Below are 25,611 nucleotides of genomic sequence, written 5' to 3'. Positions count from 1 at the left end.
TTGTATTGTACACTGAATTGCAATCATTTTGGTATATAACACATTGTAAAACGATCAAGGAAACACAGAGAAAATATTATCACAGAATGATACAAGAATTCATAACGCGCAGACGTAAAAAAAAAAAAAAAGTGTTTTCATAAATTCACCATAAATCGAAATATTGTGCTACAGGCTTCCCATTTGTTGCAAAATGAAGGTAATTGATTGAATATTACTAGACTGTAAGTGTTGTAGCTTACAATTGCAGTTTTCGACCATTTAGGTAGAGTTAAAGTTGACAGAAGGACAAATTTTTTGTTTATCATTATTTATATTTCAAAACTGATAATAGCTACAACCATAGGTTGTTTTTTGTTGTATTCTACATGAAATTGCACACATTTTCATATATAAAACTTTATGTAATGGCTAATTTAAAATGGTGTAAACATTATGACAATCGGACGAAAAAATTTATGATTTTTTTGGAAGAGTTACCATACGGATGTAAGGAAAAAGTTTATTTCATAAATTCACCATAAATCGAAATATTGTGCTAGAGACTTCCAATTTGTTGCAAAATAAAGGTAAATGATGGAATATTACTAAAATGTGAGAGTTTTAGCTTACAATTGCGTTTTTTTACCATTTCGGTAGAGTCAAAGTTGACCGAAGGTTGATATTTTGGCACTTATTGTCATTTATATGAAAATATTTCAAAATTGATAAAAGCTACAACCATGGGTTGTTTTTATTTGTATTCTACATGAAATTGCACACATTGCCATATATAAAACTTTATGTAAAGCTTATTTAAAATGGTGCAAAAATTATGACAATCGGACAAAAAACTTTTTTTTTTCCGGAAGTTACCGCGTGGACGTAAGGAATTTTCTTTTTTTCATAAATTCACCATAAATCAAAATATTGTGCTAGAGACTTCCAGTTTGTTGCAAAATGAAGGTAAATGATTGAATATTACTAGAAAATAAGAGTTTTAGCTTACAATTGCGTTTTTCGACCATTTCGGTGGAGTCAAAGTTGACCGAAGGTTGAAATTTTGGCACTTATCGTTATTTATATGAAAATATTTCAAAACTGATAAGAGCTACAACCATGAGTTGTTTTTTGTTGTATTCTACATAAAATTGTGCACATTTTCATATATAATACTCTATGTAATGACTAATATAAAATGATGCAAAAATTATGTCAAAGTGACAAAATAATTTCTGAGATGTGTCGCTGATACTTTTTAGTGCGAGAAGAAAGAAATTCACGCTTGCGCGCCTAGGTAACAATTGTAAACAAAACAACGCCTTGATCCGTGAGCTCCCAGCATCCCCCAAGGCGCGTGATTCAAAAGTTTTCGCCTAATAAGCATATAACTATTTTTCCGCAAATTTAAAAAAAAAAAATTTTTTTATTTCGACGTACATACGTCCAAATCAGCACACAACAGACACTTTATATCGACGTTTAATACATCCAATCGGCATTAAAGGGTTAATATATGTTACTGAATTCTCAATTTATCCATGAGATTTTAAAGCAACACCATAGTCATTTTATGGTCAGTTACAATGTACCCTCAATGTTCACAGAACCTCTCACCAAAATCTACAGGGAAGATTTTTAGAATATTGCTGGAACTGCTGTAAAGGTAAAGAATAACTAATTTCTTTAAAAAAGTTACACAAAGTAACCAATGATATGGCCATGGTTTTTCCTCTGGGTATTAAATTTACCAATATTTAACGTGCCACTTAAAAAAGCTAGTATTTGACAATATCTTTGTCTTTTTAAACCTGCTTTTTCTATAAGAGATACAATGATGATACTTTAAAGAAACAGAACATGCCCATTTAAAACTTAACTTCATCCCGACATACCAAATATTAAAAGTAATTTGTTTTTTCCTAGGATTCAAACCTATGCTTTCATAAATGGAGGTTTTAGTCCAAAGAGCACTTCAGCTTTCACTGACTTGAGTAGAAAAACAAAGTCCTATCATAAAGGCCTATGTCACTCATGACCTTAACCAGCCACAGTCTTCCACTGTGTGAACCAGCCTAACTGGGAGAGATCAGAAATTAGAGGGGCAGAAGAGGAAGGTAAACTTTGCTACGAAAGTGTAGGTTCATATCCTGGAAAAATACAAATTACTTTTAAAATCTGAATCTGGTATTTTTTCCAACAGAAATACAAACCTACACTATCATAAATAGAACTGACTAACAGGTGGGAGGACGATATACCCTAATCAGGCAGGTTGGCATACCCTGGCATTTACCAATGTTGCACCTCCCTATGCCAAATGGATTACCAGCTACCAGAAATTAGGTCACTAAACAAACATTAAGACCTTATGTCATTTTACTCACCACATTTGCTTGGGCAGCTGCCATCCTCCTGGTCCCTTCCAGAGCAGAGACCTCTTGGGGCTTGATGCTCTTATACAACCTGCTAGGCTACTACTGACAGGTCCAAGGTGAATGCATCCACTGACTTGTGGACCAAGTCCCTCAGATAAAAAGGTTTGAAGGTTGATCATCTTCCAGACACTTGCCTTTGGGACCTGTAAGGTGAGAGTGGTTCTTGAATGCCACTGCGGGGCCTATACCTCTGATGTCATGGGCCTTAATCTTCTCCAGGGGAGGGTCACAACTTCCAATAGAACTGTATGTTCTTATGATAATCTCTCTTGGAGACATTTTTTTCCTCCAGAACTGTACTGATGAAGCCTCCTACAGGTGGGTTTGTGGGGGATGTACACTTCAGGTACTGCCTCAGGGCTCTGGCTGGGAATAAAACCATCTCATTCTTGTTGTCTCTGATGAAATCCAACAACGGGATTGAGAAACATTTGAATTTCAGGTCCAGGACTATGGGGCTCTGGGTCTTGGCCACCAAGTCGGGGAACAAACTCCATGGAACGGGAGGAGCATCCTAAGAAGTGAGTGATGTTGTACAAGAGAACATGTCATTCTCCTACCCTATTGGATGAGGCATCAGACCTCTGTATGACGTCTTCTTCATAAGGAGGGAGATTCAACTGAAGAGGACCTTGGTTACATTCCACTCAGAAGCTACCATGTCTTGTAGTAACTTCTCAAATTACTTGATGAGTGCAGACAACTCCCAGGTAATGGAGAGGTCTATCCACCTTGGTCTGAAAATATTGGGTAGGGCCAGTCTGTAGGGCCTTCTCCCGACATAGGAACACCAGGAAGTCTGCTACCTCTTTCACAGTGGTCTAGTTAGGGTTATAAACCCTCCCATAGCACCAGTTACAAAGGGCTGTCCACTTCCCGATACACTCCGACAGACGAAGGTCTAAGGGTGTATGAGATGGCATCTGCAAGACCCTCAGAAAATCCTCTTTCTGAGGAGCTACTTGAGAGCCTCCACCAAAGTAAGAAAATGGAGCTTACAGCCTGTTGAATACTCCTGTTGTGTTCTTGAATATGGAGAGGCAGTTCTATAGGGACATCAATATGATGGTGGAGCAGGTCAGCTTACTACTCCGCCTACAGCCATACCGTGGAACATGGAGAGCCTGTTGATTAATTCTATCATCTGACTAAATGAAAGGAAAGCATAGACAGCCATGTTGTTCCAGAGGTGATGGAAGATATCCTGTAGCCCTGGTCTTTGGTTGGAGAACAGTAAAAGGGCATCTGTGTTCCTTGCCATGATGAGCAATTCTATCATCGGGCCTTTCCAAAGCTCCATCAACTTGTCTGTGACTGAGCTGGTGTGCTGTGGTGTTCCGTTTGCCCTGGATATACCTAGTAGTCAGGCCCAGTCCCCAAGCTTCCAACCACTCATGCATCTCCACTGCCAGGTTGTTCAGCTCTGTAACATGTTGCTTCCTTGTTTATGTATGCTACTTCATACTGTGGTGATGTCACTTATGGCAACTGCTGACTTGACAAATCGGTCTTGAAAATGCTGGGGTACCAGCCAGACAGTTCACAACTCCAAGAAGTTGATGTGCTCTGTTCTCTCCTCAGGCCCCACATCCCTGAAACACATGCTGTTCAGACATGTGCCCACCCCACTTTGGGACGTCTTAAAATACCAGCATCTCCTCGGGTGGTGGGAGGGCCAAATGGCACTCCCTGTAGATGGTTCGTCAGGTCTCTCAACCACCTCAGGTCTTCCCTGATTGCCTCCATTCACCCAATGATCAGACAGGGCCTTGGCCGGTCTCCTCCAGTTTACCTTCAACTGCCTCTGAAGGGATCTGATGCATCCCCTGTACCTGAGGACCAGCTTCTCTGAGGAGACAAGATGTCTGAGGACCAACTGCTGCTTCACTGGTTGTTGGGCCTTTGAGAGGAAGTGGTTGCAGATTCTCATCAGACTGGCTTAACTCTCATTTGACTGGTATGCTCTCACTGCCACCATGCTGATTTGTATCCCTGGGAAATTAATGGTCAAGAGATTCAGTATCACCACCCTAACTCCCTGCACAGTGCTAGGTTCTCATCCCTGCCTCACTCTGCTTTTGTCTCAGATAAAGCCAGGATCAGACAACCATCCAGGCAGTGCCACAAGCTGATCCCTCTCACGTGCCAAAAGCGACACCAGCCAGAAGACCCGAGCGAGGACTTGTGGGTGGGACTGTAACCAGCCTGAAGCCGAGGGCCCTGAACTTATGTTACCTCCTTGGAGACAAACTGTAGTACTTCCTATTAGGGGTTGAATGAATAGGGATGTGTAGGCAGACATCTTGCAGGTCTACTGACACCATGCATTCATTCCCACTGAATGATGCCAAGACCATCTGGGTCATCTCCATGAAGAAGGACATTTGTTTTAAGTAGAGGTTCAGTGCTAACAAACCTATCACTGGCCACCACCCCACCAAGAACAAATGGCTGTAAAATCTTGATTGTTTGTTTGTTTGTATGGTGTTTTTACGTTGCATAGAACCAGTTATTATTTAGCAACAGGACCGATGGCTTTACGTGACTTCCGAACCACGTCGAGAGTGAACTTCTATCACCAGAAATACACATCTCTAACCCCTCAGTGGAATGCCTGAGAATTGAACTCATGACCACCGAGGTGGCAGGCCAAGGCCATACCGATCACGCCACTGGGGCACGTAAAATCCTGATGAACTGTCCTTAATTATCTGCACCATCCTGTTCAATAGCATGGCTTCTATGTGCTGGTGCAAGTCCTTCGCCTTAGGAATACTGTTCATGTAAAGGAGGGGATGCAATCGGTGTTTGTAAAAAGGAGGCTTCGTAGTTCTGAAGGGGAGCCTGTAAAACTTTTTAAGTACCAATGCTGTCCACTTTGCAGTCCCATGCTGCTGCTTGATCGACCACTTGCTCCCCAGACAACATCCCCCCCAACCTAACATATGACAGCTCAGCGTGTACTTCTGCTAAATCAACCACTTGCTCCCCAGAAAACCCCCTCACCTGTGTGTGTGTGTCCCCTATTGCCAGTTCTATTCCAGTGATGTCCATAACATGATTGGAAAAACAACAATAGGACTGGTTGTAGTACTCCCCACTCTTCCCATACGTCCCAATCTGTCCCTGCTATCTGAACCTTGGTTGCAGCAAGGCACATCCAATGGAGTAGGAGGCTCTGCTCTGGGTGGGAGGCCTGCCTACCGGTCTTCTCGATACTGAAGTGGAGTTAGGAGACAATGCCTGGAAGAAGAGAGTATCCCTGGAGTCCTCTCCCTTGTTGTCTACTGCTTGACCAGATCCAGCAGGAAGTAATGGGGAGAATTCACTATGTGGCAAATTCTAAGGCTTAGCTAGTTCTCCTGGGAAATCTGCTTCTGGATGACCAGGAGGATGGACCCCTTCCGCTGAGGATCAGTTTAGCCCATGAGTTGTCCCACTCGTTTGGCAATGAACAAAAGTGCTTTCCCTGAAAGGCCAAAGCAGCTCATGATGGTGGGCCACCTCTCCAGGGGTATGGCATCCTTGATATCCTTGAACCATGACCCCTGTCAACTGTTCAGCCAGGAGATGGCTCTCAAGGCCCCAGTTAACATCACCTTTAAGTTCCACACCTAGTTGTTCAAATGCACTCCCTGCTGCTAAAATCATCCCATCGGAACGTTGAAAGCCAATCTGCAGATATTAGTGTCTAAGGATCTAGTGATGATGGTGTCTTCGTGGATGTAGAAGCTTCTCCAACGTAGAAGAAAATAGGAAGTTCTCTGTTCCTCCTACCAGGCAATTCAGCTTCTTAATAAGCTTTGAATTGGGGGGAACAGGCCAGATAGAATGACTGTCTCATATCAAGTGGGTTCTCCACTGCTAGTTCCAGATAAAAGAGCAAAGAGGGGTCTCTGGGGTGCAGAGATTGGTAGACCCACCAGTCCCAGACACTACCTTACTTGCATCACAAATTCAATAAATCCCTTCTCCTCCTCCTCCTCTGGAACTTCCAAGACTTCCTCCGGTCCCTTCTGTTCTTGGCTCTCTCTTACTGTCTCCATAGTTTTGTCCTTTCTGCAGGAGGCAGCAGCAGAGCTGCTACTGGAAGAGGATCTCAATGCAGTCCAACTGGTATTTGCTTCATTGTAGCTCCTATCTTTGTTCTGGTCTGTAGGGTGCTTCTCTGGGGAGGACCTGCTGGGATGATCCCAGGTCCCACCTATTGCTACTCTGTCTCTGAGAGGCAGGGAACGGAGTAGGACAAGTCTCTACCCTGCCTGACACGAGATGAGCTTCACCTATTGGGCCTGCTCCATGAGTTGCTGCTCCTTCTGCTGGGTCATCTAGGGGAGTTATGATATGACAGTGAAACTGTAGGCAAGATATAGCTAACAGTTCTCAACTTGCGTCTCATCCTTGATCTGCTCTGTTACTGCTTTAGCAAGATGTACTTCTTTTCCTGAAGGCTGACCTGTCCCTATGATGATGAGAGAAGGTCAATTGCAAAGCAGAGGAAACCTATCAATTACTGGGAACAAGACCCTTCCAACCTTCAATATTTTAAAAGGGGGAAGGGTGGTCTGTTGAATCTACACTTGACCTCTTCTTACTGGTTTCATTATTCCCCCTGTCCAATCTGAGGAAGAAAAAGGTAGGAAGAACAGGAAGAGACTGTGACTTCCCAGGTTTCCAAGTAATAGAAGAGGATGATAGGGGCCCTTCGCATGTCCCCCTGACAACACACGCTGAAGTGGTCGTCCACATTTCACCTTCAAATTTAGCACTTTCTTGATTATGTCTCCTTCTAGGAGTTCTCCTGCAAAAATACCGCAATATTACATACTTCAATAACACACACACTGGGCTACTGGAGGTGTAAAGAATGGTGGGAGGGCAACAACCCTGCAGAAAATGTACAACAAGGCCATGAACACACAAAAAGACAATCTCAGAGAAAATGGGAGATAAATGCAGTGACTGGAAGTGCCAATATGAATGAGAAAAAAATGGGAATAATGCCTGCTAAGGTTACAAGTAACTCATAAGTCTGCTCGATAAGATTTTGTTTTTCTTTTTGTGTCATTGACAGCTGAAGTTCACTTAGGCAAGAAACTCCATTTATGAAAGCATAGGTTTGTATCCCTTCCAGAACAATTACTTGGAGCCAATAGGGAAGGTGTGAGGCTGAGAATGAAAGTAGGATAAAAGTAGCTTGGGGGAAATGAAAGATGGCAGAGGGTTAATTTGTAATAAATGAAGGGTAATACTATTAAACTGAAAATAATGATCTACTACACTGCAATCAAACCAAAGACAGGGTACAGTTCAAAGATATGGGTAATAAAGCGGAGGAACAGAAACTGGAGCAGACAGAAAATACTGATATGGATCTTCAGGATCTTGCTGCATGAAGGCTAGAAAATGATGAAATTAGCAGTGATGGAGTGGTACAGATTACTGACTGGGTAAGGGAGTCTGATGAGATGGTATGAGTATTGGTACGGATGAGTGAGGTAGGAGTGAAGAGGGCTTGGGTGTAACTTGTTGGGGTAGAAGGTCAAGAAGGAGGCAAAGGACTAGCAACTATCCCTTTAGCATAGGGATGACACCGAGAATTAAGAAAATAATGCTTTACATTTTTCACATTTCCTTTCATTGAAATTTATATACTGAAAATAATATGCAATTTCTTCAAAAACATTTATGGCAATTGTTTTTCTAATTATGTTGCTCTTAAAAATCCAATCAATATTAGCACTAATTTCCATTCTAGCAAGGAAAGTTGATGAATTTACAAGATTCTCATTTACATTTTTCGTTTTAATACCGACTTATTCAGTATGTAAAATATTCCTATATTTTTTAAATCAAACATGGAAAAATAACAGCCAGATTTATGAAATGAGATAACCCCGATATAATCATATTCTCCATTTGGTGCCCCCCTTTACACCTGAAAGCTTTCTTAATGAACTGTTTAACTAAACGTTTCAAACAACAAAATCGCCTTGACTAAACTTACATCCTGTGAATCTTCACCATCCAAAGCATGCAGATCAGCATTGGCAAATGACAAGCCAGCTAAAGTCTGAGCCCACTTATATGGACGTCCAGTCATTCCCAAGTGTTCGCTTAAGTACACCTGAGAACGATTTAACTGATAAAAGTTTGCTGGATTTGGAGAGTTTATCCCCAGATCATCAGGGAAGAGACAGTTCAGCAGTGTGTCACCACTTATAACATCACTGAAAGAAAGGTGGACCAAAATTAGATTTTGCTTGCTGACAAATATCAAGGTAAACTGGACATTCCATGACATTCAAATTATAGGTTTTTAAATGGCGTAACTGTAATTAACCACAAGAGGGCAGCAAATCTTAAATGTGTTATTTAACCCTCTTAAGCCGGAGCCCTAAAAATCAAAACGTCTCCCGTATGCCGGGCCTGGTTTGGAGTGAGCGCGGAAGTGAAAAAAATTAATTTTTTTCAAAAAAATTACAGCGCGGCGTAACGTTTTGAAGATTAAGAAAGTTCATTTTTGGCTCCTTTTTTTTGTTATTGCCTTGAAGTTTAGAATGGCAACCAAATCAGAAAATGGAAAAATAATAAGCATTATTCATATATAAAATAATGGCGATATATGGTAGCTCGAAAAACAAAAAAAAAAAATTCATACATAATTGTATTCAAAATCAACGCTGTGCAGAAAACGGTCAAAGCCTAACCAGTTGACTTTTTTTTTTGCGTTTGTAGATTGTACATCTACATATTGCGAATCATTTTGATTATATAAATACATTGTAAAAACAATAGAAAAGTAACACCGGGAAAGGAATAAATTTATCACAAAATGATGTTACGAATTCGTAACGCGCTGGACGCAAAAAATAAAAAAATTTTTTTTCAAAAAAAATTTTTTTTGCAAAAATTTCGTTGTGTTCACCGTAAATCTTTAAATAAATGTTTCTAGAGGAACTTCCAATTTTGTTTCAAAATTAAAGACAAATGACTTGAAATATTACGATACTGTAAGAAAGGTTTTAGATTTAGAATTGGCAAGATTTTCGACCAATATTTCGGACGAGGTTAAATCTTTGACCGAATGTCCGAAAATTTTAAGTATATATTATTTTTTCATTATGCACATATTTCGAAGAATGGAAAAAAGCTTACAACCTTCAATTATTTTTTTTTATTGTATTCTTCAATGAATTTGTCGCACAATTTTGATAATATGAAACTTTATTAAAAAGGCTAATATGAAAAGGAGCAAATCATTAGGATAATTGCCATGTACGTTATTTCGGAGAGCTTGCGGCCGCGAATCGGCGGCGCGGGAAGTGAAGGTAAATATTATTTTTTCAAAAATTCAAAATTCACCATAAATCACAATATTGTTCTTTAAGAGACTTCCAAATTTGTTTCAAAATGAAGAAACATGACGGAATATTACTAAGGGCCCGTAAGAGTTTTAGCTTACAATTTGCGTTTTTTCAACTTATTTCGGGTAGAGTCAAATTTGACCCGAAGAAGTGGTTTTTTTTATTTATTTCATCGATTTATTTAATTGCAAATATTTTCGGAAAAAAAGAAGAAAAGCTACAACCTTCAATCATTTTTAGTTGGTATTCCTACATGGAAATTTGCTGCACATTTATTTCATATTAATTAAAACTTTATGAAAACAGCTTAATTTTAAAATGGTGCAAAACATTTCGACAATCGCACAAAAAAAAATTCTGATTTTTTCTGGAAGAGTTTACCGGCGCGAAACGTAATTTTTTTTTTCATAAATTGCACCCATAAATCAAAAATATTGTGGCTAGAGAACTTCCAAGTCCGTTGCAAAATGAAGGTAAAATGAATTGAAATATTACTAGAATATTTTAAGAAGAGTTTTTAAAGGCTTACAATTTGCGTTTTTTCGAAACCATTTCGGTATGGATCCAAAGCTGAAATCCCGAAAGTTTGAAAAATTTTTGCACTTTAACGTTATTTATATGAAAATATTTCAAAACTAGAATAAAAGCTTACAAACCAATGGGTTGTCTTGTTTTGTTGTATTTGTGCAATGAAATTGCGCACATTTCCATATATAAAAACTTTATGTAACGGCAAATTTAAAAAGGGTGCAAAACATTAGGACAATCGCACGAGAAAAATTAAAAAATTTTATTCGGAAAGAGTTTATCGCACGAAACGTAAAGGAAAAAGTTTTTCATAAAATTCACCATAAATCGAAAATATTGTGCTAGAGACGTCCAATTTGTTTGCCACAAAATGAATGCAAATGAATTGAATTATTACTAATAATATAAGGAATTTTTAGCTTTACAATTTGCGTTTCTCGACATTTTCTGTATAAAAGAGTCAAAGGTTTGACCGGAAGGTTGAAAATTTTTGCCACTTATTTCGTTATTTTATTTAATGAAAATATTTTCAAAATTGATAATAAAGCTACAAATCTATGAGGTATTTTTTTAGTTGTATTGTGCATTGAAATTGCGCACCATTTTCATATATAATACTTCCATGTAAAGGATAATTTAAAATGGTTGCAATAATTATGGTCAAGAAAGTGACGAAATAAATAATTTTCCGACCGATGGATGTTCACTGATATACGTTTTAGTGGCATAGAAGAAAGAAATTCGCGCTTGCCGAACGCCTGCGTAAGCGGACTTGTAAACAAAACAACGCCTTGATCTCCGTGAACTCCCAGCAATCCCCCAAGGGCGGCATGGATACAAAAGTTTTTCGGGCTGGTAGGGACCTATACAAGTATGTTTTCCGCGAATTTTTAAAAAAATTTTTTTGAACGCCGACGTTATGATACGTCCAATCGGCATACGGGAAGACATTTTGGACTCGAACGTTGTTTAAATACGTCCAATCAGGCGTAAAGAGGGTTTAATGGTGCATGCACCCAGTTTTTTAATAACAAAGGATGTCAGTAGCACAGGGCTTTACTTAAAATGGCTTTTGAAAGTACTACAGCAAGCAGAGTATACATGCTAAAAACCTTTTAGAACTACTTAATAATTCTGGAACAATAAGAATACTAATTGTCACAATTATCAATGTTCAACATCAGAATTTCGATGCACAGGTTTGATGTAAAACAATATCCTATCTTGTGAACTATCTACTACATTTACACTTCCTTCAGGTCTTCATCTAATTTTCATTGGATTTCCTCTCACCTAATTTGAGATGGTCTGAGCATCATTCACAAAATCTATGAAGGTTCTTATTTCTTAGGAGTTTTCTATCCATTACATCTTATCTGAGCCCTGAAAAGGGTTAAGATTCACATTTTACTTCCCACACTGACAAAAACCCTAATGTGCATATGCACAGCCTATAAAATGTTTATCAATGTTTTTCCACATTTTGTTAAAAGATATTAGTGATGTAACGTAGTAAAATACAATAATCATGTGCCATGCAAGAGAAAGAGAGAGAAAGAACAACCAATATCACACTAAGAAACACACCTTCACATGTACATATAGCCTATAATACACACAAAAATACACACGAACACATAACAGTACAAACACCAAGCTTCCCTTTATCCACTATCAAGTCTCATTTTTTATTTCTTGGTGTTTTGTCATATATTACAGTACAGTATATACTCGTGTATCGTGCAACTTTTGAAGATGTAATTTTGGAGCTAATTTTCAGGGGCTCGCATCATACATGAGATATAAAATATGAGTACATAATGATCACATATCAGTATCGTATGATAAAATACAAATATAATGGATATGCATTTTTTCCATGTATCTTTTAAAAAGTTATGCTTTACTTCACTGCATCCTATAAAATATGTGCATTTTCATATTACTAGTTGTTTGTATTATAAAATACAAACATACCAATCAATGTTTTGGTTTGGAGATCAGCTGAGGGTGATTGCGAGTTAAGTTTGTTTTGCTGTATTGAACTCAAATCAGAGCAACTTTCTTGCTTCTAGTTAGCAGAAATGAATCTCATGCTACTCTATTTACATGGGACATAGTTATTTTACATTATACAAAGTGTTTTCCAAGTCGAAATATCACTTAAAAACGTATCGTTTGTGAACTAAATTTAGTTCTTTTTTTTGTTAGTAGATGGCGCCGAGGGAATGTTTACTGCATAAATAAAAATCAACAAATTCAGTTCAGTATTTTCACTTGATCTAATCAGAATACTACGAGCTTTATGTATTTATCTTTTATTGGAGTGAAAACAGTAAAATGTGTTCTTTCATGCCCAACAGTTATGATTAAAACACGTTTCTCAAAATTTTTTTTTTATGGTCGAGTTTGATGGATCAAACAAAACGGAGGGAAAGCATACACCTCCAGGCTGTCCCAGGGATGTTGAAATGTTTCCTCCGCTAACGCTAAAGGATCTGGAATTACTGAACAGAATATCTCCAGTTTCCTGTTGAACCAGGTCGCAAAAAGATCCAGCATGGGTCTCCCCCAAACCTGGAAGAGTTTGTCTGCTACCTGATGCAAGGACCACTCTGTGCCTAGGATCTGATCCCAACAACCAGTTTATCTGCGACCACATTCAGTTTGCCTGGGATATACCTGCCTGAGAACTCCAACGAACTGCTGACCACCCATGTGAACCTTAATGGCCAAGACGTGAAGTTGATGTGAAACCAGGCCTCGATGCTTGTTCACATAGGCGACCACCATGGTGTTGTCTGACATGAGAACGACAGAATGACCCTCTACTTTCTCTCGAAACTCCTTCAGACCCAGGAAGGCTGCCTTCAACTCCAAGACGTTGATCTGCTGTTTGTCCTCCAAACTACACACGCCTGAGGCAATGAGGTTGCCTAAATGAGCCCCCCAACCTTCAAGGGAGGCGTCTGAAAACAGAATGACATCCAGCAGGAGAGAATGCAGAGGGACACCCTTCAAAAGATTTCAGTCGTCCAACCACCAACAAAGGTAATCTCTCACTTCCAGAGACAGAGGAACCTTTAACAGGGGTGAGTTGCCCGCCGGAGACCATAATTCCCGGTGTCCATTATAGAGACCGAAGATGAAGATGCCCATGAGGGACCAGCTTCTCCAGGGAAGACAAAACTCCCAGAAGAACCTGCCACTGATGAGCTGACAGATGTGACTTTGACAGGAAGTTGCACGCTACAGCCCGCAGCTTCTCCAATCTCTAATCTAACGGGAAGTTGTGCGCTACAGCCCGCAACTTCTCCAATCTCTAATCCAACGGGAAGTTGCGCACCACCACTCGCAACTTCTCCAACCTCTGATCTGATGGGAAAACTCTTGCAACCGTCGTATCGATGACCATGCCCAGGTAGAGAATCCTTTGACTGGGTATGTATAAGGTTTGGCTTTTCCTGGTTGACCATGATGCCCCGTTCCGGACAGAACCGAACTAGACGATCTCTGTCCTGCAGCAGCCTTTCCCTGGAACCTGCCAAGACCAACCAATCGTCAAGGTACCTCAGCAAACGGATCCCCTGAGCATGGGCCCAACTTGACACGAGAGAGAAGGCCCTTGTGAACACTTGAGGGGCTGTGGTCAGCCCGAAGCTCAGGACTTTGAACTCAAAGACCTTGTGTCTGAGAGAGAAGCGAAGGAACTTCCTAAACGTCGGATGAATAGAAATCTGGAAGTATGCGTTCCTCAAGTCTATCGACAGCATGAAGTTGCCTTCCCTCACAGCTGCCAACACTGAACGCGGGGTCTCCATCTTGAACCTTGTATTCCTGATGAAGTGATTCAAGGTGGATAAGTAGATCACAGGTCTCCAACCTCCCAACGCCTTGGGCACCAAAAAGATGACTGTGAAACCCCAGAGATGGACGCACCACTTCCTCTATCGCATCCTTGTCCAGCATCTTCTGCACTTCCTCCTAGAGGGTCAAGAACTTCAGAGAATCTGGATTATACACCCTCCTGAGCTGCGGCTTGTCCGAGAGAGGGGAAGAGAAATCGAATGGCAGTAGATACCCCACCCAAAGGACATCTACCACCCACTTCTCCACCCCATAACTCTGCTACTTGGCCCAATGGCCCACCAGACATCCCCCCAACCGTGACACAGGAGAGGGAGAGGTGCCTAGCCTACCGACGACCCCCTTTACCTCTGCCCATGGGGCCCCTTCATGGCTTAAAGGAACAGGAGCAAAAGGGATGTTGGACCTCTGACCTAGGCTGGGACGAATGGGGAGGCCTTGCCGAAATTGAACTCCTCGACGGCCTACCAGGCAACAATCTTCGTGACTGCTGCTGGGCAGGGGGAGGAGGAGGAGCTGGAGGTCTCCGAGGACTAGACTCCAACTTAGACAAAGCATGGTGCACTAATCTGTTCTTGGTGTCAGCCCATGCCTCTTCTAATCAGAGGGTTAGCCCATAAATTTACGAGATGAGCCAGATACGAAAACGCCTTGCCTCCGGAGTTCAACAAACTGGTAAGAGAGGAAGCACTCACCAACCCCTCTGAGGACCTGTAAGAGGCTATCTTGGCAATGACCATAGACCAGAAGTTCAGCCAAGAAACCGTCTGCAACATGGAGGGTGCCGTAAGACTCCTATGCTGAGTCAATGACGTCCGGGTTAAGATGACAGAACATCAAAAAAGCAGAGTTTATAGTATAGTAGTACTTCCTAAGCCTCATGAGAGGCAAGGGTAGCAGCTTGGCAGAGCCCCTAGAGCGAAGCGAACCATCCCGATCTGAAACAGAGGCGTTAACCTTATGCAAGACCGACTGGACATGCCCCGACAAGGGAAGTTGAAACTATGACTTGGGAGTCTGCGTAGCGCCCAGCAAGGCGTGTAAGACGACCAAGTCCTACTCTTCAAATTGTTGAATCCACGAATGAGATTGACAACCTCTGTGAAGGAAGACAAAAACTCTTGCATGTCTCCCTCCTCCTGCTCCGGCAAAAGACAGACGACAAGAAGTGTGTGCAGGCTTATCTAAAGCGCCTTCTTCGTTTAAATTAACGGAAGGACCAGGAGCCAAACAGCCTGAAACACCAACTAACCTGTCTGGGCTGGATCCAAGAGCCAACTCCCGTGACAACCCAACCACAACACAAGTGTTATCACTACGCACTCTCTCAACAGATGACTCTCTAACATGGCCACGAACAGGCACGGGCGTCGCAGATGCAAGAACGTGAGTCGGAATCCCAAACACTTGAGATAGAATGAGAATCCCTCGGAGTCGAACTCCTGGAAGTACCAGGGAAAGGAGCAGGCAAACACTCCTGCTGCATCAACTTCGCACTCAAAACCTTTGACCTCTTGACAGGTGCCTTGAGATCCTTACAGCGATGAATAGGCCCTGGAGAAGAAGTAGGAGCACCTGCAACATGTGCACGAACGGAGAGGTTGCAACATGCTCGCGACTCGATGCAGAGGACGAACCAGCCTACTGTAGATCGCAGAGGGGAAGGTACACCAACACTCTCAGAAACACCAACACTCTCAGGAACACGGGCGTGCTGCTCCTCGCTCGCAGACGAAGAAAGGGCAAAGTCCTTAGCCTTCCAACGCTTGATACGCTGACGCGGCAGAGATGGGGGAGAAGGAGAGGAAGACAGCACTAGCTCCTTACACAATCACTTTGCAGGAGGCAGGGGCGATGCAACAAGCTTGCTTCCAGTCCTCCCAGCCGACATGGCAGCCAACTTATCTTCTAAAACAGAGTCCAATCTCTTAAGAACTGCCTGGCATAAAGCCTCAGACGGATCAGCAAGAGAAGGGTTCATCGACATGGAAGGGAGATGCAGCAAACTATGTAGATGGCAGAGATGACATCACAGCAGCAAACGATGACAACATAGATGAGTGAGGCAGCGCAGTGGAGACGACTGGGAGTGACGTCATTGATGGAAGTGACGTCAGCATCCATGAAGTGTGTCAGCAAACCCTCCAAGGACGGTTGACCCCGTAGCCCAAGTGTCCCCCAAAGCGCCGTCATTTTGGACGCCTCCAACTGTGAAATAAAAGACATTGATGAAAAAGCCTCGTCCCTCTCGGAAATCAAACTGACTCCCGAAAAAGAAGGGGCGACATTACATAAATCAGCCTGAGGGCCTCCCAATACTTCCGACAAATTGCTGGAAGAAACAGAAGGGGACAAAGGCACAACACTAGTATGGGGTGTGACAGCAGCAGGAGACAAACCATCGGGAAGAGAAGAAAAACCCTCCTAAGAAGGAAGAGTAGAAACCCTAAGATGCTCCCCTCTTACTATAAAATAACTTCCACTGCTCTCTAGGCCATGCACGGCATTCCATACAGGGATTCATTATTGTACAAACATTAGAGCAACACCTACTATAAGTGATGTGGGGGTAGGTCGTAGCCGAAGCCAAAAAACGAGAACACAGAAAACCTGGAGTTCCGAGGCACACACTTTGACAAGGCCGAGCAGAAGAAGCCATAATAACAGCACACATACACACACACACACTAAAACACAAGCGAAATGGGCAATGAACCGAGTAAAGGCTGGTAGAAGTCAACCACAACTCTCATCCAGGCAGTTAGGAAAAGACTGATGTGGTGGTGTGGGTGCGTGGTCCTTGACCACTCTTCACCCAATATACGCACGCATTGCCAGATCTCACAAGATTCCTTGCTTTCATCTGCGATTTAACCGGATCCTGCTGGGCGCTAGAAATTATCCTATTGTTAAGACCGAAGGTTTATTCGCGTATGAACACCTACAGTAATTAATGAATAAACAGTGTTGCTCTATAAAAAGAAAAAAAAAGGTTTATACCAATATCAGAAAACAGCCATGCATAATTATGGATACAGTACAGGGGTTAACTTGATCAGTTATCAGACATTCTGTAAGACAAATTTATTTTATATTAAACATTTTATAGATATTTTGCTGTTTACATTAATATTAATATTTCAAAATAAGTAAGTTCTAGTTATAAGCATTTTGGGGGCGTATATACTTAAAAGAGTAACAGTTGTAAAAGGGTACTAATCTAAGATGACTTAGGATGTTTTGGGATAATGGTTTGGGATGTATTTTTGTTTCAAATGGTATTAAATTGTTTTAGTACGATAACAAGCCGCTGACAAACTTCAAGGCGAGAAGCAGGGCTGACAACTGTCAAGCAAGAAGAATGCAGGGAAATTCAGAGGAAAAACAAATTCTGTACTGTAGGGCCTGAAAAGAAACAAATATATACCTTCCCCCTCAGGACAAAAGATACCTCCCACCCTGAGAGAAAGAAAAGAATCATACATGTATTTGTATCTAAGGGAAGGGAGTGAGTGTGCTACTCCCCCCAACACCAGATTGGAAAGAGACAACGGTAAATTCTGACTAGTCCTGAGCAAGTAGTAAGGGCCAACACAATTATAGAACTTCAGCCATCAAAATTTGTGTTGAGGAAGTGGAGGAAAAGTTCCTACGTTAAGTAAGATGCTCGCACATAACCCTTGGCCTCAACAGTCAATATATCATCGAAGATGAAGAAATAAAACATATTAGAATGACTTAACATCCACAAATGTTTCAATATCCAAAAAATATGCCAAAATATAGGCAATCCCCGATTATCGGTGGACTCAGTTAACAGAGATCTGGTTTTATGGTGCATGTCTGATAACCAGGGACTGCCAGTACAAATTTGCTAACAAAGGAACAAGATGGTGGTCCCCCTCTCTCCCTGAAAGGGCAATATTCCCCCCGAGAGAGACGGGGCAGCTTTAGTATACATAAAATCAACTGATAATGAAGCAGTATGAATAGGCCTGGAAGCATCTACTAAAAGTTGTATCTGTCCCAGAACAAATCAGGAAGCGTGAACACGGGAACCCTGGAAGGCTGGGACATATACGATGACACTCATGGGACTTCTTAGGCTGTATAGAGGAATCCATGATACAACAGAAAGAAATCATGAGATTAGGACAAAAACAGCTTGGGAGGAGGAGAGCAAAAACGAATGTCCACTCTCTAAGGCAACTGAAGAAAGACTAGATATGTCACTAGGTTCCAGCATGGTCGCTGACTTGCTTCCACCTCACCTACGTATCGGATGCCAGATACCAAAGATTCCTTGCGTTTACAATTTTCTATTGTTTTTAACTGGTTCCCAGCTGGCACCAGAAGACTTATCCTAATATTAAGAACCAAGGTTTGTTCCGCATTTGAACAAGTTATAATTATAGTAAGGAAAACAAGAAACAAATTAATGACAAAGTGGCATTACATTTACTATAGAATAAGGGGGTCTTTCTCTCTGAAATACAAAAAATTATGTAATTATAGGAATAAAAGTCTAAATCCATATATACAAATATACATACATGTTACATATAAATAAAAAAATATATTTTCTCTCTCTCAGTAAAAGGTAAATGGTGTAATTTAAAATAAAAATACAAAACACAAACATACTCTATATGTAAAACATATCAGGAAAACTAGCTAAAAATTACCTTTATTCTGTCTGCTGGGTTGTGAATATTTTATTTTGTTTTGTATGTCAAATTTGCAAAGGACCTGAATTTGGATGACATTTTCATCAGTCATTGGTAAGCAAAAAAGTTAAAAATCTTTTCCTCCTTTGAAAAAAAAAAAAGCAAACAGAATTACTTGAAACAGCAAAATGTTGTTTCAAATACTAAAAACAAAATGGTGACGAACAGGCAATAAACAAACATAACTTTTCCTTACGTTAATGCAGCCTTAGTTTTCTCTTGAAGATGAACAGAACACTTCGCAGTCACTATACGCAATGTTCGAATATAATAAAACACAATTACGACACTGTTGCCCTCTGAAACATGAAAAAATACATTACAGTTGTATGATACAAATGCAAATATGGTAACCAGTTATGAAAGACTTTTTGAAGAGCATCTAATGATTAATAAAAATTACAGCATTAAAACTTACAGTCAAAAAAAAAGAAAGAAAAAAAAAACTACAGTAGTCATATTTCACATCAGAAAACCTTTATCATTATTATTGATAATTTCTAAACATATTCAATCAACAACCTACACACATACTGTATATCTTTATATGTTATGAAAATCATATCTTAATCAACATTTCAAATGTTTACACTAATATTATCAACAACACTTATAACACCTATATCAATGCAAATAGGCATTAAGACCAAAATTCATCTAGATGATGCTCAATTTAAGAAGAAAAAAAAAATAAATAAATAAATAAAAAAAAAAAAAAAATTGGATATGTGATATTCTTTGCACAAAGGGCACAGGTTCCCAGCCCCACTACAGATGCTTATCAAACCTTGTGTAACACTGTTTGAAAAAAAAAAAAGCACCATAGTTTCTTCAACACAATAAGTTTTCTATACAGCGTATAATGCTGTATGAAATTCTCAGTAAGCAGCCCATGAACTTTCAGCCACAGCCCAGTGGTGTCCTGTGTTGTTGATACCTATTGTGCTGCCAGTCACACGACTGTGCTAACTTTAACCTTAAATAAAATAAAAACTGCTGAGGCTAGAGGGCTGCAATTTGTTATGTTTGATAATTGGAGGGTGGAGGATCAATATACCAATTTGCAACCCTCTAGCCTCAGTAGTTAAGATCTGAGGGTATACAGAAGAAAGTGTTGACAGACAGACAGATAACCATCTCAATAGTTTTCTTCTACAGAAAACTAACAAGAAAAAGTTCTTTTTGCATCACCAACTTGATGAAGGAAATCCTTGTCTCACCTTCATAATTAAGGAAATCCCTGTCTCACCAAGATAATTAAGGATATAACAGTCTCCCCAAATGTGATTAGGGAAATCCCAGTCCCATGAATGTGATTAACAAAATCCGTCTCACCAAAGTGATCAAGGAAATCCCTCTCGCCAAAATTCAGATCCAAAAAAATTCATTCTACTCCTATACGGTCTTCTTGCACTGCCTCTACTTCATTTTCTATCAAATTAAAAGGAAGTGAGCCAAAGGGGTTGGGAGGATGATAATCCCTATTTATTTAATGGATCTGGATGGAAAAATAATTTTGTTTTGTGTTATATAAACAGTTTTACATCCACCCCTACTTCAAGAATCAGTGGACCAAAATAAAACCATTTTTATCTCATATATTAAAAAGTGCTCCAAAAATACAAATATTTTTACCTTATAAATTATACAGTGGACCACTGCTATGCCAAGGTTCAGCAATCGCAGACTCAATACTTTGCAGGTTTTTCTGTGAAATACTTTATTTTCATTTTATTTTATGATAAAAGAGTGAATCTACTAATTTACATGTATCAATATTAATGTAAACAGCCAAATATCAATGTAAAATCCCTTGATCTATTATCATTGTAACATTACTGTATAAACAAAGCTATGTTCTCCCCTCTCTCTTTTTCCATGACAACATGGTATTGGTTAAAGGATTGGTTACTTCATTAGTGTGTGTGTGTGTGTGTATGAGAGAGAGAGAGAGAGAGAGAGAGAGAGAGAGAGAGAGAGAGAGAGAGAGAGAGAGAGAGAGAGAGAGAGAGAGAGAGAGAATTTTTATGCAAATGTAATATGTAGTATATTTGTTTTGTATCACAAAGAAATGATTTAATATTTTTCAAAAACTTATATTGGTAAACATAGCAAATTGTTATTCATAAAGAAAATATAGTGAATTAATAAGATTTTAGCTAAATAAATGTTTTCCCTCGTCTTTTCCCCAGTGTCCTCCAGCGAGGGAGGAGGGTGTACCTCTCTCTCCACCAAAAGGTGAAGGACACAGCTAAATCAAAACATGTGTACTCTGGAAAGGGAGGAGGATGGAAGAGGGAAGGGGAGGAGGACAGTTAAACTAATATTTGATCACATGCTCCAGAAGGGGGATGGAAGGGGAAGGGAGGAGGGGAGGGATGAGGGAAGGACACAGCTAAATTAACACTTGATCGTGTATTCAAGAAGGGGGAATGGAGGGTAGGACACATAAAATAACACTTGATCTTATGCTCCAGATGGGGAGGGGATGTGAGGGAAGGGGAGGGAAGGACAACTAAATTAACACTTGATCTTGTGCTTTTGAAGGGGGATGGGCTGGAAGGGAAGAAGGGAGGAAAGGGAGAGGACAGCTAAATTAACACTTGATCTTGTGCTTTTGAAGGGGGATGGGCTGGAAGGGAAGAAGGGAGGAAAGGGAGAGGACAGCTAAATTAACACTTGATCGTGTGCTGGGGGAGGGGGGAGCAGTTATAGGAGATAGATTCTACCTATTCAAAAGTTGTAATAAATCCAAAGTTTCATTTATCCAAAGAGTTTCACAGAAATCCTGAGACAGTACTGGCACAGGTCATTGTAGGATCACTGCAGGTCACTGCTGATCTACTGATCATGTAGGGTTGTTTTGCCACCAGGATTAAGTAACCATGCAAAATTTCAAGCCATTGGACAAAGGGAACAGCTCAAAAATTGAGTTTCAAAATATCTTGATGATTTGATGACAGAGACAGACAGATGCAGAAATCAAGTTAAATAAAAGCAAGCAATAAAAACAACCGAGACTATAGCCCTGCAAATTGGTATGTTGATCATCCAAACCCGCCCCCCTTACATCAAACCCACCAATTGCAGCCCTCTAGCCTCAGTAGTTATTATTTTATTGAAGGTTAAAGTTAGCCATCATCATACTCCTGGTAGCACTATAGGTACCAACAACATAGGCCACCACTTGGCTGTGGCTGAGTTTCATGGGCTGCGGACAGAAAACTTGATTGCGCCGAAGAAACTACAGAGTAATTTTCATATGTATGATTGATTTTAATTTAATGTTTACTGATAAGTATATTTTACCCTAGTTTTGTGAATTAATCTTTATTTACCTTTGTGTGTGTACTGTCACCAGTGTATTATATATTTTTAATGTGGGTACATTCTTTTGGGTTAAACTGGTGTGACTTGCATGAGATTAACATGGAAAAAGGCATCTCATGATTAATATGTATGACAAATATGCTTATAAAATGAAGATATGGTTTTATAATCTTTTTCCTTTTCTTAATTCATTTATTACATTTAAAAGCTTTGTTAAACATTACATGGAGAATCAAATATATTCAAAACTAAATTTGACAAATATGGTTTTTTGGCTAGTGTGGTAGAGGTGAATATCATTTGGAACATATTTTTCACATTAGTAGTTAAAGATTGTGGATGCAAAGAGAATTAATGAGTAGATCACTAAGAATACTGCCCTGAAGAGTTACATTATTCACCTATGACTATACATGGAATATATGTCTGTGACATTCTAAAAAAAAACTGATGACCAACAAAGCTTGCAACAAACAGTAAGCCACTTTACTAACCTTTTGTACTGACAGTAATCCTAACATAAAGAGGATGCATTCCAAGGATCTGCTTAGCACCATAATCAGCATCTTCAGTGGTCTCCACCTTCTGGATTTTACGATTTCGCTTCTTACGAGACAAGTTATCCTAAAAAAAATTTTTAAATCTATACAAATACCATACTATATAAATATACATATGGCAAAACACCAACTTATGGCAGAAATCAACTTACAGCATGGTGCTGGAACAGATCTCTGCCATAAGTCGAGGACCTACTGTGTGTGTGTGTATACACATATATGTAAGCATATATTATACATATATACATTTAAATTTTTTTTTTTACTGTATTAGTATTTGGAAATAGTCAAGGTTTACAAAAGGAATATCATCGAAAGAATATCTGGCAGAGAAAGCGGTGGAAAAAAATAAAAATACATTGCTTATGAAATTTATTTTTTCAGTACAGACCTATTATAGTACTTTATACTAGCCTAGAAGTATGAGAATCTCAAATTCTAAAAGGAAGAGTTTCTATTTGGCTAGCATACATTCAGAAGCCAAAGCATCTCTCATGACAGTTAATTTATATAACCATAAATCCTTTACTTTCCAGTAAGTAGCCACTTAACCCTCACCCTTTGCACTGTGTCCAGACTCCCGAGGTTGTCTAGACCCAAAGCAAAAGATGGAGGCACCTCCTGTAAAGTGAAGGATTTGTTATGTACGTATAAAAAATTAACTACTTGATAACAGACTGAGTTTCTATTTAGGCAGGAATATTATACGCTTTCATAATAAAATTAATTTTGATACTTACCTACTATTAAAGTTAGCTTGTATCTCCTCACTGATAGGCGAGTCAGCATTCAAACAAAAGATTAAATGGCTGCCTGGATGATTGTCTAGTACACTTAATCCCCACCAGATGTGTTCCGAATGTTTCAGTTCATTAGAATTCTCCTTAACAGCCCACTAAGCTGTGGGGAGGCTAGGTGGAGTCTACTTTAAAAGTAGGCAAGTATCCAATTTAAAAGAAATTTGTATTTTTCCCAACATACAAACCTGCGCTTTCATACACAGAGTATCCCTGGTGCATTTGCAATGATTGGCTGTTTTAGACTCTGCCTTTACAAAAGCAAAATCCTAATGCTACCTGGAACCCCTAGGTTGACCCAAGCTGCCCTCCCTTTATCCATTGTAGGGACTGGTGTGCAGCCCTGCACCAACCTCCCAGAGGAAGTGGCAGAAAAGGCTAAGCAGTGTGGTAAGAGGAAGGTACCTATGTTAGGACAAATACAAATTTCTCTTCAATTTGGTATTTGATCTGACAAGTATACTATCCCATACTTTCACATATGGAGCCTAACCTATAGGTGGGAGGTCGATCTCTCCAGTAAACATGAAGTAGTACCTAGTTCCTCGTACCCTCCAGACCTATAACCTTCCAGACTTGTAAGGAGTCACTTGTGAACAGTAATCAGTTTTGACATTAAAACCTGATGGCAAAGATTATCCCTCTCTACAGAGCTGATTTAGAGCTCTATGCCTTTAAAATACTTATGCTGCCACTATCAGATCCAGGGTGAAAGTATCTAGCAACTCGTGTGCTATGTCCTTTGGGTAGAGAGGTGAAGGTCACCTGGCACTTCCAAATACCAGTCCGAAAGATCTGTCATACTGAACAGTTTTTCTTGAACACTACCAACGGACCTATTCCTCTAATGTTGTATGCCTTGACCCTGGTTGGAGGGAGATCCTTGTTTCCTCGTCCTATACTTACATACAATCTATGGCAGGGAGGTACAGAAGGACTGTCTTCCTTCCTCCCATGATCTTCTCCAGATGGCTGGAGGGCTTGCTGTCAAAAAGGGTATGAATTGGTTGTCTTGGCAACCTTGAAGGTCTACTTTGATTCACCATACTGAAGAAGTGCTCTCTTGAAGCTGCCTTGACTGAGGTTGACGTCAGTCCATCTTTGGCGTTTTTCCTGTCAATCATTGCCTGGTTTAACCTTTCTGGAGCGATGTAGACTGGCTTACCCAAAAGGGGGGCTGTTCCTTAAGTTAAGGGGCGCGGTGTAGGCCGATTTTCAAGAAATTATAGATTTTTAGTTATAGGTGGATTTGAACTCTAATGTGTAAATAAACATTTCCTGAAGTATTAGTGCAAAAAAGAAAATTTATTTTTTAGGTGGGTTATTTTACATTTGTTCACCTCATCTAATGGCCTGTGAGTGGCATTGAGAGAATAATTGTTGCCAAATGTCTATATCACTATTTTAGGTGGAAGTGAGAAATATACTTTTCTCTCCTATTAGAATACACATTATCCATGATAAAAACTGGCTCTCTCAAAAAATATCATATCAGAGCAAATATTTACACACACACACACACACACACATATATATATATATATATATATTATATATATATATATATATATATATATATATATATATATATATATATATATATATATATATATATATATATATATATATATATATATATATAAAATTATCATCACTTTAGCATGTGATTCGTTTATCACACATATCCACAGGTGAAAAATAGGAGACAGGGTGTAGGTCCTGACCGGTTTCGGCTTTATTTTCAAGCCATTGACAAAGGACTGATACATAGTATTAGAATTCACAAGTATATATACTAGAGACAGTACTGACGAACATACACACAACCGTTTGAGACTGCAGATCCACCCACAGGCAGGTGTCAAGGTAGGAGTGGCTTTCAAAAATCCTTTCGCTAAAATTTACAATAAATTCTCAAGGGATACTACCGCTTAAGGCACCGACCGTAGGAGACAACAATTCCACACCTGACAGGTGTTAGGGAGGCGGGGTTGAACATCTCATTACCACTACTGCCC

At 39.9% G+C, this 25,611-nt stretch overlaps 1 protein-coding gene across 1 annotated transcript in view; it reads right to left on the bottom strand.

Moving 5' to 3' along the window:
- The window catches only part of LOC135220919 (THO complex subunit 5 homolog B-like), a 255,615-nt gene that overhangs the window by 99,969 nt on the left and 130,035 nt on the right, over nt 1–25,611 (bottom strand). The window contains exons 8-10 of the mRNA XM_064258553.1: nt 22,731–22,860; nt 19,103–19,205; nt 8,425–8,647 (exon numbers count right to left, since the gene is read on the bottom strand). Of these exons, the coding sequence (XP_064114623.1) occupies nt 8,425–8,647; nt 19,103–19,205; nt 22,731–22,860 (456 nt within the window). The remainder of the gene's footprint in view (nt 1–8,424; nt 8,648–19,102; nt 19,206–22,730; nt 22,861–25,611) is intronic.

This window comes from Macrobrachium nipponense, chromosome 2 (assembly GCF_015104395.2).
Source record: "Macrobrachium nipponense isolate FS-2020 chromosome 2, ASM1510439v2, whole genome shotgun sequence".
Taxonomy (NCBI): domain Eukaryota; kingdom Metazoa; phylum Arthropoda; class Malacostraca; order Decapoda; family Palaemonidae; genus Macrobrachium; species Macrobrachium nipponense.
This window is presented reverse-complemented; position numbering and strand designations above follow the sequence as displayed.